The 21655-nt window shown below is 36.1% G+C and overlaps 1 protein-coding gene across 2 annotated transcripts in view; it reads left to right on the forward strand.

The window, feature by feature from the left end:
* The first annotated feature begins 3031 nt into the window (after window positions 1-3031).
* The window catches only part of LOC149541217 (CwfJ-like family protein / zinc finger (CCCH-type) family protein), a 229646-nt gene continuing 211022 nt past the window's right edge, over window positions 3032-21655 (forward strand). For both annotated transcript variants that reach the window (XM_089802225.1, XM_089802224.1), the window contains exons 1-2: window positions 3032-3237; window positions 8922-9195. In XM_089802225.1, the coding sequence (XP_089658351.1) occupies window positions 3166-3237; window positions 8922-9195 (346 nt within the window). In that variant the 5' untranslated portion in view covers window positions 3032-3165. The remainder of the gene's footprint in view (window positions 3238-8921; window positions 9196-21655) is intronic.

The raw sequence follows: 21655 nt of genomic DNA on the forward strand, positions 1-21655 counted from the left end.
CTCACTATCATCCCTATTGATCTAAAAAAAAAAACTCCCACCCTCCACGAGCCTTTGCAATTGTCTTCTCCTTGAATGTAGTGACACTCCAAATAAGAACTAGTTTGAAGCTTCTTGTACATATCACCACACTACATAGACAATCCCCTACTAATAATCTAGACCCTAGCTCTGGCATCCCATACATTGCCTCATTACCCCTAATGCCTCCTCCCTAAAACCTAATTACAATGTTCAAGCAAGAAATATAGAGGAAATGTCCCTTTTGGCTAATTGCATGTATTTAAGAATTCTTCTCCAAGCATGATATTCACATTATTCCAAAGCGAGGATTTTCAATCTTGAATACCCCCTTGTCCTCGTAAGACTAACACTCCCTCTAAACACTTGAACCTAGTTGGGCGTACTTAGGCTGGGGTCCCATGGAAGGGGTCTTCCTAAAAAAATAAAGTTGGAGGCACTTTCTATTTTTTAGGAATGTTTTAAAGCTAGAAGTCTCATGAACTATGTTAAGCTCCAAAATTGAAAGAAGTTGGTCTCTGATGAAAATAATAACTTTGTTTATCTTTTATATTTCATGCATAAAAAACAAGTTAAAAAACGATTTCTTTCAAAAATGATTGTCAACAAAAATAAACAATTTAAATGTTTTGACAAGTGACAAAAATAAATCCTAAGCTAGTGGGGCAATTTCTAGCCCCAACCTTTTTCCACCTACTTGCTAAAAAGTAGGAGCTCCTAATTTTGAGTGAGAGATTCTAAATAATCCCATAGTAGAATATAATTTTAGTCACGGGACCACCCCCTTCCTCAAAAATAGAGCTTAAGCCTCCTCTCGTGGAACCCCCACCTTAGAGAGAAATTGACTTCCATTACACCTTACTATCTTTTTTCTACAATCCCACCTCTGTATATTTCTTCTGCGAAATTCCCTTTCTTAAATCCACCTACTCATCTTAAAACTCCCCATGCTCCAACTTATCTCAATTCTAGATCCTTCTAGTTTCTTCTCAAGAGTTTTAATCTTCTAGCATCACCTTTTCTAAGATATCATTGATGAAAACAATGAGAAAATGAAGATCATGTGGTCTTCGTCCTTCATTAAACTTCAAGTTGTTATTTTATCATTGCACTCACATTCTGAAATGAGTCTTACAATGGACACAAACTTAGAAAAATCTCAATTTTAATCCTTCACATTATTTTGAATCTATAGAACACTAAGCCACCTAACCACCAAATAGCTTAATTATCAAATTGTCCTATTTAATATTCTTAAGTCCAATAATCAAACAATCCTTCTTCAATTTCTCTAAAATCCTCCAATATGTACCTCCTTATTCTAACCTGTCAAAGAGACCCCCGCCTTTGACATTGTATTAACAACCTCATTAGTCTCCCTCCTAATATGAGTAATTTATAAATCTTCAAATGTCTATAGCAACGCTTAATCTTGCTAATATGTTTTTTCTAGATACAATACTTCTTTGCTTCCTTTGAGAATGTCATTAACAATTATCTATGAGTCCCCTTCCAAATATAACTTCATCACATAAAATTTGATGATCATCTTGATAGCTAGAGGGCAACTTGAACCTATGCCTTATTGTTTGTTCCTTTTGGCAGACTTTTTGCTCCCAACATTTGAATTTTACCTCTTTTGTTTGTAGCCACATATCCTGCCCTCGATAAGCCTGAGTTACTCTTTGATTCCCCATCAAAGTATATCTTTGTCCATCCATCCTCCAAAGGTTTCCAAGATTCTGGCACAATCCTTTTCACTGGAGGTTGAACCCTCAATGACCCATAAGTGAATCACTATTGTGTATTTTAACACTATTGAATCAAAACCTTTGTTATTATTGAAACCTAAATGTAGTAGACTACTTTGTTACTGCTTTTACATGCCCTCTTTTTAAAGTAACAATTTTCTATATAAAGCATTTTGGAACACCTTCACAACCTATTTTAAGTCTAACAAAAACAAAAACTCTATTACAATAAAAACATACCTATCATCAGTAGCTGGAAGGATAGGCAAGTTACTATCAATGGCATCACCTTTCAGGTGAATGAGGAGACCATAGCTATGGTGATGGGCTTGGACAAAACTGGTAGGAAATGATAGAAAATTACAAAGGTGGTGGATGAAGCTAGCCTGTCTAGTTATTTCAGAGGTGAGGTCCCACATTGGTATTGTGGTGGTTTTAGGAGGGATAAGCTTCTAGAGCCTTGGGACGATGTGTGCCTAGTGATAATGAAGTATCTCACTCTGGAAGACATACACAGACAAAAGGAATTATTCGATGAATTGCAACAGGGCTCTAAACCTAGGTATTTTGGAGGATGGGGCTATTGCTTGTAAAGACTTCTAGGAGCTGAAGGACAAGTGCAATGCATTGGAGGAGGGCTTCACCCTCTTCGCAAAGTTCACTCTAAAGGTGACCCATGCGACTGTGAACACTCTCCAACTTTTGGCTCATGAGTAAGAGGAGGAGGGCCTGGGAATGAGGACTCGAAGCTACTTTGCAATTTCCTTGCTGAAGACTAGGCCAAAGTCCTCCTAGCTGGGAAAGAAAAGAAAAAAGATGCTAGTTAGTGGCCTCCTAGTGCTTGGTGTTTTTTGGTACTCTCCTGGTTTTTGTCTCCATCCTTTAGTGATGGTTTTATTTTTTTGTTGAACTTGGATATTAGCTGTAGGTGGTGTGATGCGATGACCACCTATATGTCTTTTGTTAACTTGTTAAACTTTGCCGCTTTTAAGAGTAGGAACTCTAGTACTTTTAATTACTGTTATGTTGTTATTTATGTTTTTGATGTAAATTGTTGGGAGTTCTGTGTGGCTGTTTGCTAGTTTTCTGATGGTTGTTTCACCACTGTTGTAAAGGGCCAGCCCCCTAATTTTGACTACTTGAATATCAAAAACATATTATTTAAATTAAATATAAAACTTTTACATTTTCTTTAAAAAAAAAAATTCCTACCAACAAATTCTTAAATATATAAACCCTCATAATAAACTTAACACCCGGAAAAAATATGTGGAAATATTTGTACCTATTACACATCGAAGCTGACTGCGGACAATCTCGCCGTACGACAGGTTTTCTAGGCAAAGCTTTATACTAGTGTTTTTGGTTTTCTTGCGGTCCAGGAGAGTCGAACATGGCACCTCGGGTACTTATCTGCGGCGACGTTCTGGGTCGCTTCAATGCACTCTTCAAACGCATTACCACGGTAAGTTTTTAATTTACGACGCTCTTTCAAGTTTATGCTTTTTCCTTGCAAATTTCGTTGTCGAACTTTTAAGCAAGTTTTAGAACGTAGTTGAATGAATGAATAAAAGACTCATGAATTTTGTAGCATTACGGTTTTGCTGTCGCATTGAAGAAAGGAGGTGTTTCGTTCACCGAACATTAAAAAGACCAGAAAGCTTTTTTTGTAAACGAATTTTTCTTTTAAGATCATTTAGTGCGGTTCTTTTGGTCTCCTGCCAATCAAAACCATTAAAATGTAAATCCAAACGAACTTCTTTCATTAGCAGTAATAGCTATACCTAGCAAAAGTACACTTTATTAGCGTATATGCACTAAAGACGCTAACAATTTAAATAACGAAATCAGCTTGTTAAGGGACTATGCAGCCCGTCGAAAAAGCTATTCAAAAGTCAATTCCAAATCAAACATAACTTCGTAACACATAATTCTAAAACCTTAGACCACCTTCCATTTCTCCTTGCTCATAGGTTTGTCTGCATTAGGCTTGAGCATATATGATCTATGCTTCACGGAGTTTGCCGGAAGGGGAGGGGTGGGGACATGTTTCTGGTATGGGTATGATTCAGGGCCAATTTTCAGGGACAACAGAGGATGGCTATCAAAAAATATAGGGAATTTATATATATATATAGAGAGAGAGAGAGAGAGAGAGAGAGATCAAATATGCATATCATTAACATTGATAACCATTCACCGTAGACATTTTAGAAGCTCAATACATAGAAAATTAACAAAATTCAAATGTTTTCATTGTAAAAATATGGTGTACATAAAGTAAAAATATCCAAAGACTCCAAGTTTCATGCAGGAAATGACATAAAGAGAAGTTCAACTAAAATACTAAACAGTAAACAATAAAATAGAAGTCCAACTCCATAATCAGCTATTCATAATAATCATAATCAATAATGTATCTACAAGTAATATATGCCAAATATATGGCTGTTCATAAACAGAACATGGTAGGTCTAGGAATCTATATCAGCATTAAAGATAGTATCTGTGTCACTGGTAGGCTGAGGGTCTTCTTTATCCAATGGAACCCCAAGCAATCTTGGAGATCCTCCTCCTTTGGCATAGCATGCTTGGGATTGACATCCTAGCATAGCCTGGAGTCTAAGAATAATCAATACTACGCTAATCCTATAGCCACAATGCACTTTGAATAGCCACTAAATTCTCTGATCGCCTAGAGGTAAGATTGTTCCTCTTGACTGATTGGATGAAGCCATATGTGGACTACTTCCTCTTTGCAGTGGAGGAACTAACAATCTGTGAAAGGAGATGAATGACAAGTATTCTCAGCTTAGGTGAAGCCCTAGCATACTACATCCATCATCCAATAGGGTCAGTTAGAGCTAATGCAGCTCTATCCATCTTGGCTTTTGGTGTACCAAAGGTTGGACCACAAAGACTGGCAAATATAATCCATTGACCTTGAAGTCTAGTAGCATCATCTCCATTGTACATTCTAGAAAGGCATTAAACAAGCCCCCCTTTGCTTGAGGTGAAAACAAAAAAAAGAATTACAATATAATCAAAATGAATGTGAAGAGATAATCATAAGAGATCTACTTTGCTACTTGAAGTTTTAACTGAAAGCTTGAGATTTCAGAATTGAGACTCACCTCCTCCTCATCAGATGGAAGCACTCTCCCAAGCCTCTGTGCATACCATCTTGGATTGACAACATAGGCTGCGATGTGAAGCGGAGTGTTTTTAATGTTCCACCGTTGCATCACAATGGGCCTAACTAAGATGCTCCTTATAAAATGCCAATGTAGGGTCCTTGCTATGAATATTTTGCTTGATCTGCCCAAGCATGCTATCAAAGGTCTCATAAATCTCTCCAAGGTTAGGAGAGTTAGCATCAACATATCTAAAGACCTGCACAATATGCTCAACGAAGGAGCAAATGTATCTGCAAGTGCAAGCAAGCTACAAGTTAGAAACATCTTAAAGTTTAAAATTCTTAATTTGTAAATAGTAAAATCAGCAAATGCCAAAATGAGAAATATATTAAATCAGCATTAACAATTTTCTTACCTCATTGTAGACCACCAATCACGTCAAAGACTCTTTGCTTCGCACTTAATCCCTCCAGTGTGCTGGATACATGCCATCTACTCCACTTTGCATTGATCACCATGCACTGTAGGATCTCTTGAACACTAAGCACTTGCTCCAACAAAATAAAGTAGCTAGCATATCTAGTCTCCATAGGCTTGATATGTGTAATGGTTGCAAATAAACAATGCAAGATATGTGTGATGGTTGCAAATAAACATTTGCTTATCTCTAGCCTTAAACACCATTGCCTTTATCCAATCAATTGCTCTATGTCGTTCAAGATGTTGTTGAATGTGTGTGCACAATATGTGGTCCAAAAATTGTGCCTATAAGCACCCTCCATCATCAATCCAGGTGACTTACACACCTGGGCTGAATCAGTAATCACTTGCACAACATTAGTGGGTCCAACCTCTTCTATAGCATCTTTCAAAACTTGAAATTGAAAGGCGGCATCCTTCCTTTTCTCTAAACAATCTATACCTCTAAGAGAATAAGAGTCTATTATGGTAGTGACAATAAGATTGATGAGTGGCCGATGTTTGATATCGGTCTACCCATCCATGATGATGGAGCAACCATCCCCCAACCATGATTGTCTCTTATCCTCCATCAAAAAGCTCGCTTTGAGTACTCTCTATCGAGGATGGTGGTGTACTGTTTTTTTCCAGGACCAGCAAAATAAATATCTTTGCACATTTGCTTAAATTGTGAGGAGCTTGACATAGAGAATGGTCTAAGATGAGAAAAATGAAACCTACCAATAGATGATTCAACCACCTTTTTTGCTTGCATATTAAACAAATCAACATTTATTTCTGTTTTAGTCTTCTTTCACTTTCCTTTACTAGAAGTGGGAGTGGGTGTGGTGTGCTACTCAAAGGCATGCTAGTTTGTACATGCTCTAATGAAGTCCCTGATTTTAATGCCTTCCCTCCATGTGCAATCTAGTTGCCTCAAGTTTTTGTTCTTGTGTTAATTTTTTTGCAAGCTTTGACTCATTAACCACTATCCCAAAATATGACAATAAACTCTAGCATAGCTCCTAAAATAGTGTTTGTTGCACAAATTACACTCCCATTCCCTACTACCCCCTGATTTGTTCTCTTATCCTTGTCTACTCTTCTGGCAAATTGTAGGAGAGGTTTCTTGGGGTTGAATGTGCCTTTGGCAAACATTTTGAGGGCTTGGGAAGGGCACTCAAATGGGTTATCAGTTGCTACCCCTATGATGCAAAGGGCTAACATCAATCAACATACAAGTTCTACTTAAATACATTCAAGGTGCATTCCTTTTTACACCACTTATATACATTACTTATTTGGCCTATTGAAATGTTATCTAGAGTTCGTCAATGGCACACAGTATTGGCCTAATTATGGCCTCTGACAATGAATATTGTCAATTGATGGCATATAAATCATCCTTACATCAAACAACTCAATAATGCATTATTATGTCAAACCCTCGTTTCATCAAGGGTTATGAACATTGAAAACATTTACCATGAAAAGACACCCAAAAAACCTCCATATTTTTCCCAAATGATCATATAATGTAAATTTCTTTGGAGGAACCTTTTTCAGAAATATAAAGAAGAATCTCTCCATGTTTGAGCCTTTTTGGATGGCACAATACAAAGATATAATTTTCTTAACACTTGCTGGAAACTCTAGTTTTACCACAGGCTGCTCTCACCAAAAATGTCATTACTCCTTCACAACGTATTTAAATTGGATCAAACAAGAAGGAAATGAAACTAGACCCATTTCTTCTTCTTATCCAATTGGTTTCCCACCATTATTGTACGGTACACATGGGTTTCTTTTGGACTGTTACAGGAAAAACTAGTCATTCAAGAGAACCTGTACCAAAAATGCCATAACTTTTACAAAACTTAATGAAATTGGATGGGACCAATTGCAAATGAAAGTAGATTCACATATCTAGCTTAGCCAACCAATTTCAGATTATTAAATGAAATATACAGTCCGTACAAATCAAGAGAACATTCTGCAACATGAGAAGAATTCAGAAAAATAATACAAAACAAGGGTTTATTCTTCTTCACAATCTCCAACCCTCAATTCGACTTGGAGGTCCTCATTCATGATTTTTTTAATCCACTTATTCCCCCCAACCATCTACAAAACTACTTATCAAATTTTAACAAACTTTTAAAAGATTGTCATCAAGTTGCAAAAGTTGTCATGACAACTTTGACATCTTTTACAATTCTTGTCCAAATGACTCAAAACTTGACACAATGATCCAAAAGGATCATGAAAGGTAAAAAATGACCTTACAAACATTAGAGAACCCAAAAGGAAGCAAAAATCTCAACTTTGCCTCCTGTAGGCATATTAGGTACTGAGGGGTCTCCAACACCACCTTGTTACTTCCACAGCAGTTGAAGTTTATGACTACCCTAGTATTATGTTTTTTCTTTGAGATGTTTGAGTTTGTTGCATTTCCATATTCATGTTTTCACTACTTTCCTCACTTGTACTGCTGCTCATGATGTTGAAACTTGAAACTTGAAATCGAAAATAGTGCTGCAAGTTCAAAAGAAAACAAAACTTGCAGTAAAAAATTCTCTTCCTATATGTTGCACAATGCAGAACTAATGAAAAATGAAAAATAATGGTCAAAAGCAAATGGAATATGAAAAACATACATGGAATGAAGAAGATTTTTTGGGAAACCCTTCTCTTGCAACTCCAAAAACCTCCTTTCTATTTGCTGCTCCACACCACTTCTACCTGCCAAATGATGAAATGAATTAAAAAAAACTTACCATTTCATGTTTCAAGGGTTTCACATATTTCATTTATCTTTTTACCCTTAGTGGGGTCCACACAAAGCCAAATAGATAAAAAAAAATGATTTTTAAATGTTTGGTGGCCACAAAGTAAAGCCTGGGCCGTAGGTGATGGGATTCTGTCCTAGGGATGGACGAGGGACAGCAGTGCTGTCCTCGGTACAGAATGCTATTTGGTATTCTGCAGTTAATTCCTGTTTTTAGGCTGCAAATACGTATATATTTATAATTTCTTTATGTTTTTGTACAGAGTTACCTAAGTTAATTATTTTATAGTGTACTGAATTCCCATACTCGAAATGATAACATTGGGTTTAATTGATAAAACAAACATATCTCAAATTGCTCGCATTTAAAAAACTTAAAGCTTCTCACAACTTTTTATATTGATTGTCAGAAGTTGGAACATAATCTGGGTGAATTTGTAGGTTACCAATACCATATGCTGATGCAAATTCCGAGTCTTCAGGAATGATTGTTATAGAAACTGTCTTTATTATCAAAACCTATCTTGATTCTACTTAGATTACTCACATATTCTGTTCTGTTATATCACAGTATATGTTAGTTGCTTTCAGAGTTCAATAATGGCTATAAATGGACATCTGTGTGATGGATTAGAAGTTCAAAATTTTCATTCTAATTGGAGATTAACCTGCATATTTAAGTTATACTGTAATTACTAAGCATTTAAAAAAATTTGTTGTCATCAATTTTGATCAAGAACATGTGTTTTTGTGTGGGTGCAATAGGTAAACAAGGCAAATGGCCCTTTTGATGTTCTTCTATGTGTGGGTCAGTTTTTTCCAAATACAATTGAGGAGCTAGATGAGATGCTGCTATACATACAGGGCGAAAAGGAGATTCCTTTACCAACCTATTTTATAGGGGATTTTGGTGAAGGGGTTTCTTCTGTACTATCTGCTGCTAAATTAGAATCTGCTAGTCAAGGGTTTCAAATGGAAGGCATTCCAGTTTGCAAGAATCTTTATTGGCTCAAAGGGAGTGGCAAGTTTATTCTTCATGGTATGGAATTTTCATTTAATGTGTGTTTTGATTGCCATATAAATCTTCTCTGCAAAATTTGTATTAAACATGCATTTAATGTGAAGTTTGTGTAAAGTTTAATAGATCTTAGTTGGTGGAGACTTATCAATTAGTTTCAGTCTGATTTCTATGATATAGCAGACTGGTGTCTTCCTTATATAATGCTAGACTCTTTATTCTATATGTTCTTATTGCAGTAGTATCCTATTCTAATCTGAGATCTGTATGCCGCTTTCATTCATATGATCTGCAGATATAGAATTGGAACTAATATATATACATATCGAAGCACAACCGAGTAGGGTCATGCCTCAATATGCACATACACTAGCACCAATTCATAATGATTTAGTTAAACGATAACAATTTCAATATATGCCACGTGTATTAGTTAGACCCGATAACAATTGTAATATTTAACATAATGCATGGGATGTCACCCGCTAATACAATCGGTGTGAATGAGTTAGAGCCTATTATGGATATTTGATAGCAATCGGTTTATTGCCTATCGTCACCATAAGATTATCGTTTATCGGCAGTGGATCATTTATTTGATGTAATCGATATCTTAATATCTGAATGCATAAGATTATAATGATAATGCATTTAAGAATGGAAACACTGCAATATTATAGTGACAGCAATTATAATTATATATATAAATATCAATTGCTAACTTTTGAGCAGATGTTTCAATATACTTAACTGCTAACATTCTTAACACTCCCTCTTTAGCAATGAGGGATTGAAACTTCTTCATACAATTAAGTATGACGCAATTATGTTTGATAGAATATGGTGTCTGGCAAAATCTGGCCTAAAGAACCATAACAAATGATTTTCATGGTGTCCGGCAAAATCCGGCCTAATAACCATGATGAATATCAATGTGTCCAGCAGAATCCGGCCTAATAACAATGGCACCAATAATTTTCATGATGTCCGGCAAGATTCGGCCTAATAACCATGATGGATATCAATGTGTCCTGCAAAATCCAGCCTAATAACAATGACACCAATAACCTTCAACACTTTTGGTGTTAGAAGGTTGGTCATCTATTGATAAGATCGTTACCTTACAATAGAGACCTTTAAACACATATGAAAGATCGTCACCTTTCATTTAACAAGTTTGCAAACAATTAAATTAAGTATAATATTTATGAATAAATTTATAAAAAATGTAATTACAAATTTGTCATACCAAGTTTAGTTCTAAAATACTCTATTTTCACTCTTGCAAGAGGTTTAGTGAAAATATCAACATTTTGATCATTTGTGTTAACATAGATCAGCTTGATCACATTCCTATCAACCATGTCTCTGATACAGTGGTAAGGAGTCTCAGTGTGCTTTGACCGATTATGGAACATTGGATTTGCAAAAAGTTTGATGCAGCTATGATTGTCACAATGGATCACGGTGGAATCTAACTTCTTTCCAAATACTCAAATAATAGCTTCCTTAACCAAACTACTTCACGTGTTCCCATGGAGGCTGCCATATATTCTGCTTCAATAGAACTCATGGCAATTGTAAGTTGTTTTTTACTGAACCATGATATCATTGTTGATTTGAGACTGAAGCAACATCCTGTGGTACTCTTATGGTTTATGGAACAACCAGCCCAATCAGGATTAGTATAGCCTTGAAGTTTGATTTCAACATTTCTATACTTTAGTCCAAGACCAATAGTGCCACGTAGATATCTCAAAACATGTTTCGCAGCCATCAAGTGTATTTTCTTAGGCTCACACATAAAGTGGCTTAGTACATTTGTGGAATAGTAGATATCAGCCCTAGTGTTTACCAAAAACATGAGAGATCCAATGATTTGTCTGTAAAGGGTAGGATTAATAGATTCTGAATGTGCTGCTTCCTCTTTTAGCTTTTGTAGATTAGTTTCCATTAGAATTGCAAGTGGCTTGCTGTCCATCATCTCAAATATATACAGAATATCCTAAATATATTTTCTTTGATTTAAGAATATGTAATCTTCCTTTTAACATGCTTTTAGACCCAAAAAGTAATGTAGTAAATATTACAAAGTAATTGGTAAATAATTGCTTGTTATTAACAGATACCAAAAGGTCAATTTATAAAAAAGAATAAAACGATGTTTCCTTAGGGAACGATTGTAAAGAATAGAAACATTCTAGTCTAACAGAGAAAGCTAAAAAAACAAAAGCAAACTAAAGCTTACTAGAAATTTACAATAGATAACCATTAACTAATAATAGACGACTATCTATTATCGTAATACCCTCCCTTAATAGTTAATCTATCTAGAACACCAAGTTGTCCTCTGAATTTGACAAACTTTTCAGGACCAAGAGGCTTGGTGAAAATGTCTACAGGCTGATCTGTGGTAGGAACATACTGCAAATCTATAGTCCTGTCTTCAACCAATTGTCGTATGTAATGACAGTGAACATCCACATGCTTGGTTCGTTCATTGAAGACTGGATTTTGTGCTAACTTGATAAGGCCTTCGTTATTAACAAACAGAGTAGTCGGTCTTGTTGGTGACATCTGCATGTCCCCAAGCATCCGACGAAGCCAAACAACTTCACATCTTGCCTTAACAGTCCCTTTGTATTCAGCCTTTGTAGAGGAGAGAGAAACTGCCTGCTGCTTCTTACTGGTCCATGTGACTGCACTGGATCCCAAAGTGAACACATATCCAAACATTGACTTTTTATCATCAACAGAGCTTGCCCAATCTGAATTTGTGAACCCACTCAACTTAGGATTAGAACTTCGAGAGTACAGAAGTCCATAATCTGAAGTGCCCTTCACATAATGAAGAACACGCTTTGTTGCCATCCAATGATCAGCCTTAGGAGTTGTCATAAAGCGTGAAATATAGCTGACTGTGAAGCTGATATCAGGCCTAGTAGCAGAGAGGTAGATGAGGTTGTCTACTTGTTTCCTGTATGTAGTATCATCAATGGAAGGAGAATCAGACTTTGCGGATAACTTGAGACCTTTCTCCATAGATGTAAATGTAGGCTTGCAATCCTGCATACGAAATTTGTCTAATAGGGCCTTGACATATTTTGACTGAGAGATGAATATACCAAAAGACTGTTGCCAAACTTCAACACCTAGGCAATAATGCATGAGCCCAAGGTCAGTCATATCAAAAGACTGCCATAAATTCTGTTTGATTCCTTGAATCAAAGATGTCGAACTGCCAGTGATGATCAGATCATCCACATAAATAACCAGAAGGATGATGTCACTGTCAATAGTCTTGATGTACAGATTTGAGTCTGAAAACTCCTCTTGAAGCCTTGATCACTGAGGTACTTATCAATTTTTATGTACCATGCCCAAGGGGCCTACTTCAAGCCATAGAGGGCTTTTACCAATTTGAGAACTTGATGGTCTTTACCAGCATCATATTTCAGTTGTGCAATCTGAGCCTTCATAAGATCTTGATCTAGATAAATCTTAAAAGGGAGAGTGAATAACTTCCTCTTTGCTTTGAGAGCACTAAGCCTATCCAAAAAGGTGAGAAACCGAAGGAAAGGGATGTCACCGTGACCAATCCAGCATGTGTCTAGTATAATCTCGGAGAGACCAAGCTGATCAGTAAGGAAAGAGCGTCTAGTTGAGAGAGGATCAGAAGAGGGAGCAAGACCATGTACTCGTAAGTTGAGCTCACAAGCACGTCTCACACATTCATACACAATCTTCCCCTGAACAATCTTCTCCAGATTCGGTAAAGGTTCAGTAGCAATTGAGGTGTTGCAGATAGAAGCCCATGATTTAACTTTCTCTTCAATTTCTAAAATGAGAGAGGAGTGTTTTGCTGCCATTTCTATTTGCTGTATTTTGATTGTATCTAATCCCTCAAACTGTTCAATAATGGATTCTAGATTCGATTTTAATCCTGCTGTTTCAAAAGTAAAGGTATTAGAGAAATGCTTAATCTGGGAGATATTTGATCTTGTAGCATGTTTGAGTTCATTGATGGTCTCTATCAGAGATAATATTTGTTCTCTAAGTATCTGATTATCAGATTCCAGCTTAGAGACCCGATCGCATAGCCTTTGATAAGTTATAGGTTGTGGCTGTGACGTATCAGCAATTGCGGTCGTCATTTGATACAATGGATGGTAGAAATCCCACATGGGAGAGGTTCGATCACAGATGGAAGGCACTCAAAGATGAAGACAAACTTGACACGGGAGCTTGCATATGTGACCAAGCAGACCCTTATTCTCTAGAAGCAACAGAGAGTATACCACACTCGAGATGAGAAGAGTTGAGTGATGCTCTCAATTTTTATTTTGGGCTTTTGGTTTGGGCTCCAAGAATCTTGGAGGGAGTGTCTATTTATAATAATTCACCCCGTTAGGTTCATTCATCGTCGTTCATCTTTAGGATCACTTTGGTATTGTCAAATGATGCTTCTTCAACTGTTTTCGCAAGATGGGTAAATTATTATTATTAGTCATCTAAATATGCTAAGGTTGCTATTTTTTTGAGGTTGTTTGTTGGTCACCTTAGTATCATAGCTCGTTGGAACTAGGACAAAAAGTTTTAAATCATGGGAACAAGAAACAATGGCCTTGCATGTCAGATTATTAAGTTATGGTGGAAAAGGTCATTTTTGGAGCCAAAAGCAATTAATAAATAAAATTAATGACACTTTATTATATTTTAATATTGTGTGTGGGAAGCTTGTTAAGTGAAGTTCATTTGGGAAACTTGTGCCATTTTGAGATTATAAATATGAGGCCATTTGATTGAAAGGCATCCAATTATTTGATTATCATATCTTTTTTTGTTGTCTTTGTGACACTTCTGAAGTTCTGATTTTTGTGCCCTTTCTGAAGTATAAGGGTTTGGAATTTACAGCTGAAGTATTGTAGATTAAATTCTGAGAATTATTCCGAGATTGGTTGGCAAATTGTGCTGAGGTATACAATTTGTCATTCCTCCTGACTAAATTGCTACCGTTTCTAAGGAGAGGATTTTAGCTGGCTGAATTTGTGAAGGAAATTCGAGGTATTATTGATAATTGCATCTGCTATATAGAGGCACGTTTTGGGCATTTCACATCTTTGTATTCTAGCGCCTTTTTTTGCTGCATATTGGCATTGGGTTTTTTAATTGCTGGTGATATATATTGGGCAACATTGGATAGCATTTGTGTCTTGTTTATTCCCACGTGGTTGTAGCTTTTAGATGTCAGAATTGGCGCTTTCCCAAGCTACTGCAATCACAAATCTGGGCGTCTAGAAACTGATCGGAAGTCTTGTTTTAATGCCATTATCTGGGCATTTAAAGGGCTGCAGTATTGGAGTCATTGTTGGCATTGTTGGTGACTACTGAAGGATGTGGGCCTTTCCTATACACACTGTGATTGGTGTCATTTAAAGCTCAAGGTGGAATGTGTTCAGTCTGCTGCAAATTGGAACTGTCTCAAACATTTCAGGTTTCCCTTATATTCAATTGTAATTTTCAATTTGTGAAGCAATAAATTTGCATGTCATTAATTGCAAGATTGTTTAGAATTTGATAGACATTATTAGTTGTGAGTTATTTACTTGAATATTCCGGTATTTGATATATACCAAAACATTCATATATTCTGAAAAAAACACTAGATTGCAAGACATTTCAAAACAAAAACAATCTTTTCCAACATTAGAGTAGTGTGAGCTAGTCGGGTTACTACACTGAATGACCATTAATATGACATTAATTACTTTCAAAAAATAAACACTCAGTTAAACTAGAAAGGAAAGGTAAAAAGGAAACATCAAACAAACTACTTATGTACATAAAAAATACTTGAGCAAAAAAGGCTTGAAAAACATGGATAAATGTATGACCTAATGCGGTTTCATATAATGTTTAGTGTCCATGCGCAACAATGCATAGGTCATGGTCCAAAGTTTTGTAGGTTTATCTTTGTAATCTGATAGATAAATTTTGATCAGATTGCTCTCACACTTGATGGAAAAGTCATAAAAAATCAGCAATTGGTGCAAGTCCTTTGTTTCATGGTTGATTTACATACAGGCTGTGTTAAACTACCATAATCAAATTGATAACTGTCATACCTATTAGTAGCAAACAGATATACAGCCCAATGTACTACTTGCTCAGGGAGGATTTTTTGTTTACTGTCCACCAGTATGTCATAGCACATGGTATGTTGTTTTGCTTGCAACATGGGCATGTAAATCATAAAAGCATATATCAATGAAAATTTCATGGTGAAAATCAAACTTAACATATGTAAACTCAAGAACATGGAACTGTTCACCTATATGCGAGTCTTCATGTGGCATGGATGATGAATTTTTGTTCTTTTCTTTAAGCACATCTTTATAAGCTTCAACTTCTTTGATAGGTTATCCTTCAAATTCCATCTTAAGTTGTTCTTCAACAATCTCTATTGCAGCAGCCTGCTCATCTCCATTATGCATGGTGTTCACTATTTTTCTTGTCTTTGCATGGCTCTATATGTTGAAGATTGTAGCTGCGATGGAGATCCTTATCTCTAGAAATATGGGCATTATTATCTTTATGGTCACCTTCAGCTGAAGAGGACATTTATGATAGTAATTGTAATATTAAATATAAAGATATGTGTCATACGACATGCGTTGAGGCATGGAAATACAAAGAGTTGTTTCTTTGAAAATGAAGAGTCATGTTTTAGGAAATTCAAGAGACCTTCAGTTGTAATGTGAAGTTTCTCGTTTTGTTATAAATATTGTACCAAGTGAAAAACATTGTACACTTGAGCATTTTATGATTAATAAAAGTAATATTTTTGGTTGTGTCGTTGGGTTTTTCCCTTCATCTTGAAGGGTTTTTCCAGGATGATTCCGTGTGTGTTTTGTGTCTATTTTTTGACTCTTCCTTATTGCCGTTTATCTTAAATTCTGGACTAAACTTAACATAGTATCAAAGCTATGTTAGATATCAGCTTTTCAAGGAGTTCCTTTTATTCTCTAAATCATTTTGCAGTTTGTATATATTTCATATTTGTTTTGTTCTTAGTAGATTATGAGTTGGGGCCTCTGGATGGTGATCATCTGATTTTTTTTCCTCTTCATTCAAGGTGGGAAGTAAGTGCATCTGAGATATTCAATCTGGCAGGCAATGTTGCTTTATCTGTGTGAAATTTCGTTGGACATGATTTTTTTTCTTTTATCATTCTCTATGAGATTTTTTGATTATGAACTGTAAATATGTGTTTCATGGTTTGTCGACTATCCTCTTTCATGTTGTTGGTTCATTTAATTTCTGTTGTGTTTCTTGGGTCATCTTTGATGTAATCGACAACTTAATTTTGTTTCATCGATATAGCTTGTTTATGCCATTTTTAAGGTCTGCATGTTATATTTCTATAACTCTTGTTGAAGTATATTTGCTAGATAATATTTTTTTGTTCTTTGTGATTGCACGAGGTCTGTGCGTGATGTGTTTCACCAAGGCAACATGATTTGTGCCATTCGTCTTCTTTCTTTGCTGACTTGGATTTTTTTAATTTAGCTCATGGACCCCTCCCTTTTTTGTCTCTCATGTTTATACCGTGTATTTTTCCATCTTATTTTTTTCCTTAATACTCTCTGGCTGTGATCATTAATTTCGATTGGTATTCCCCTTATAACTGTCGATTCTGATCTCTTCAGTTGTGCATGTCTGGGGACCTTCTCGTGGTCATCTTTATTTTTACCTGTGAGTTTTCTATCTTGATACTCAACTTAGGGACTCTATTGTCTCTCCGTGATTGGGTCTGCTATATCTGTACATCGTGAGTTCCAGATGTTTGATCCTGTGTCATTCCCATATTTGAGCCTTCTTCTTTATCAAACTCTTTGTTTTGCGATCTCATTTTATGACATGATTGTTTGTAAGGATGTGCAAGATTATTGTTTCAGAGTTATTCTTTGCTTCTCCCCCATCATTGATTAATTGCATGGGTTTTGTTTGAAATTACGATGGATTTGCTGGTCTAAGCGTGTATTCTACTCAAGAACCCTGTTTCTGCAATGAGAGAAGTGGTTGAGGGTGCTTGGATGTTTTGTATTTAATTTGTGTATAGGAGCAATTTGCTCATGGAGGTTCTCCTTTATGGGGTGGAGAGGAGGTATATCTATGAACAGTAACCAATTGCAGACTGATGCTCTGTCTACTTCTGAACTATAGCAAGATAAGGAACATACTGTTACAAGATTCAAGAATTGGCAGATTAACGGATTTCTAGATGATTGATTGATTAACAGAGGAACAAATGTGTTCCTTATAAAGAATTACAAGGACATTGTCTCTAAAAGAAACAACGTAGACTGAAGATGAAATTAGAAACAAAACTGAAGATAAGATAGGAAACATTCCTATCTAGACTGAAAGATGGACTACAGACAAGTAGTTGATCATTATAGAAAGTATAAGATATTATCTTAATACCCTACCTTAATAGTCAACGTATGGATGTCAGAACAGTTTGGGATAACTAAGACCCTCCCTGGATCTATAGAATGCTGAAACCAAGAAGTTTTGCCAAAAGAGTGCTATGACTCAAAACAAATTGCAATCACAAAACTTCATTTTTGTGGAAAAAACGGTAAAATCTAGAATCTCACACAACCTTGTGTATTACAGACAACATGAAATGATTTTTCAGAAGAAAATCAACAAACCCAAAAAAACAGAAACAAATTTAGAAGACAAAAAATGTAGCTTCGCCTTGATCGGGAAGCTCGACAACTTGTGTTGTTGGTTGGGAAGCATTTTGCCTTGCTTGGGCAACCAAACGTTTCCGACACTTGAACTTCATATGGTCAAACTTGTGACAGTAATTGCACTGTACATTTTGCTTCGTAGAGCCATCCAGGGATTGAGCAGAAGGTTGATGCTCTAAAGGCTGAGAAGACTGATGGTTGTTGATGTTCTGTTTAAAGGATTTTGCAGCAAATGCTTGCTTTGAGGAGGCTGTAGAAGCACTGCTGCCAAACTGTTGTTTCCAACGATCTTGCTGCAGAAGTTTGGTGTATAATTCTAGAAACTTCAGAGCAACATTAGTTGACGTAATGTTGAGTGTTTCTATGAAGTGCTCATAGGACGATGGTAGACTTTTTAGAGTGATGACTACCATATCCTCTTCCTCCATTTTCCGACCAATAGCTTCGAGCTGATCGTGGATGTCCTTAATCTTTGTCAGATGCTCTTGCAAGGATGTACGTTCATCCATCATAATGGAGAACAACTGATCCTTCAAAAAGAATGCTCGACTCTTGTCAGATACTTCATGCAGCTCCTTCAGATATTTCCAGATTTCTGCAGCTGACTTGTCGGAAGGAATCTGCGGTAGTTGATCATCAATAAATAGAGAGCTTAAGAAGCATAACAACTTCTCGATTGCGATCATCAAACTTGTCCTGTTCTACTTGGTCGGAGGTTGGAGGAGTCTTTGTGCCTAGAACAAGCTCATCCAAATGACGATACTCGAAGATGGTTAACATGCGCTGCTTCCAGTGGTTATAATTATGGCCATTGAATTGTAGACTACCCTCCAACATCAGATTAGTTAAAGATGCCATTTGCACGAAGTTCGAGGCAATGTTGAGGCTGACTTAGAAAAAATTGACAAGTACCTAGAAGAGTAGACGAAAAACCTAGAAGGAATTTGAAATCAGATTTCAAATTCATCGGCTCAAAAATTGAGGCACGAAAAACAAGGCACCCACAAAAATTTGATGAAGCCCCATTTGAGATCTTGAAAAACTCACCAAGAATTTGAAAACAAAAAATTTTTCCGACCCCAAAAATTAGGGTTTTGAAAAAACGGCCCTGGCTGAAAAAATCTTGCAAAAACTCAGATTTCTTGATAATAATGGCAGATTTTTTTGCAGGGAGAGTGTAAACGATGAAGAATGGAGACAAAACGAACTGATCCTTGACCCTACAATTGCGATTTTGCTGTCAAATGAGCTTGAAAATATACGGACGCGAGTTGCTTCAGATGCGTGTGATTTGGACATGATTTGTAGGAAAAAATCGCTAGCTTTCCCAAGGATACAGGCACGGATTTTGCAGACCAGTAGGTTACGAGTAGAGATGACTGTTGTGGTGTGCAAAACTCACAATATTGCACAAACTTGTAGGCTTAGGCGTGATAATGAGACAAACCCGTTTTTGAAAAAACATCACCGGAAAATCCGTGATTTGATGCTGCGATTTTTCAAAACAAAACCCGTGTTTTTCCAAAATTGGATGCCAAAAAAAATGCGATTTTCATATTTGACCAGAATTGGACCACGATTTGTAGAAACCCTAGCCGAGTTCTTGGTGAAATCTCAGAAATAATTTTGAAAAAACATAACAAATAATTTCAATAGAAATTATAAATTTTTCAAAAAAATTTGAAGCATTGGCTCTAATACCATGTTACAAGATTCAAGAATTGGTAGTTTAACGGATTTCCGGATGATTGATTGATTAACAGAGGAACAAATGTGTTCCTTATAAAGAACTACAAGGATGTTGTTTCTAAAAGAAACAACGTAGACTAAAGATGAAATTAGAAACAAAACTGAAGATAGGATAGGAAACATTCCTATCTGGACTGAAGACAAAAGAGACAGGAGAGGAAACATTTCTATCTAGACTGAAAGATAGACTACTGACAAGTAGTTGATCATTATAGAAAGTATAAGATATTATCTTAATACATACTTCATACAATACAATGGAAATTAGGTTTGAGTTACAACTTATTTTATAAAAAGAGGAGTATCTGTATTTTAAGGAGTATGGTTCTTTCAAATAGAAAGTTTTTTTAGTTTTCTTATTTATGCTCTGACTTGTTTTTATGCAAGAGTCTATGGTTGCTAACTAGGTTATCCTAGATGGCTTCATAGAGCTTGGAGATTTGATTGATGTTGTGAGGTTTTCACACATCGTCCCAAAATCTTGGGGACCCCCTTTTTAATCGCCTTTAGGGCCAGTGGAGAAGGTTAGATGTATTTTTCACCCGGTTTCAACTTGATTTTCCAGAGCTATCAGTTCTATCCTTAGGCCGAATAAGTTCAAAATTGATTTCAACTTGGCAGGATAAGATTGTGAATTTTGTACTTAGACGATTTCTTTTGAAAATTTGGATTTAATTGTAAATTTGAATGATTTTCAAATAAAGAAATTTTTCGTTAGACTTAGGTTCTTGGAAAATCTTATTTTTTTTGGTGAAATAGAATTTAATTTTGTAAGATGAAGTTAAATTGCAAAATCGATTTTTACTCTAGAGGCAATTTTATTTTTTTTGTCATAAAATTTTAATTATTTAGCAAAATCGATTTAGAGGAAAATTGCAAAAATTGGCTTTAATAGATTAAATTTGCCTTGAAAGCTTTTGGTATTTAATGAAATTGGTAAATTAATATTAAGAAATCGCTTTTGGTTAGCCAAAATTCAACTTCAAGGATGTATTAATTAGCAAACCCTCATTAAATAGAAATTTTTAGCATCCTCAAGGCACCATTCAATTTCGTTTTGCAATTTGTGGTTAATTAGCAAATTAAAAGTGCAGTTTTCATTTTAGAAAATTAAAATTTTGGCAAAGTATTTAAAGTGGGCCACTAACTTAACTTTAATTTTGGTTTTTTTTGTCCTCTATAGGACCAAGTCGGCCAGCCTGGGAGGGAGGTGAAAGCTGCTATAAAGGGAGTCCCCTCCCATTTCATTTTCATCAATTCATTTGCTCCTCATGCTTGGGCGAATTTGAAGCAAGGGCAGATTTCCAGACTTGGGCAAAATTGGTGGAAGGCAGTTTTTTGGTGATTTTTGGGCAATTTCTCCATTGCCATTGTTGGGCGATTTGTCTAAGGGCCAGATTTTTTGCGTTTTTGGGGATTTTTGCTCCACTTTGTGGGCTGCGATTTGTGCCCTAGGTGGCAGATTTTACAGATTTTGCTCCTTCTTTGCTTGGGCGCATTTTGTGGAAGGGCAGATTTTTTTTTCATGCTTAGCCGAATTTTGTGGGAGCCGAATTTTGTGGGGGCCGAAATTTGTGGAAGACAAAATTCTGATTTTCTAGAGGGGCTGCAATTTTTATATCAGATTTGGGCAATTTTGTTGGGAGAAGAGATACATATGAAAGTTTGATTTTTGCATAGAAGGCAAGTGTTGGATAAGCTTAGAGGCTTTGTTTTCTAATTTGCAAAGGGATTTGTAATTCTTTGATGTCATATCCCGGGTTCCGAAAAGTTGCTGTAAGATTATTAGTTAAGGTGAAAGTCATCATCTAGAGTTGCAAGGAGTGCTTAAGCTGACATCCATTCTTTCGCTCTTTTCTAAGAATTGCACTACTTGGTTCTTCTTGCCTTTTGGTCCACCACTCTACCATCCCGTAATAGGGCGACGAGCATGGAGGATGATAGTGCAAGTAAGAATCCCAAGCGGGCAA

This window comes from Cupressus sempervirens, chromosome 9 (genome assembly GCF_028749045.1).
Source record: "Cupressus sempervirens isolate cs-2001-9-10 chromosome 9, ASM2874904v1, whole genome shotgun sequence".
Lineage (NCBI taxonomy): Eukaryota > Viridiplantae > Streptophyta > Pinopsida > Cupressales > Cupressaceae > Cupressus > Cupressus sempervirens.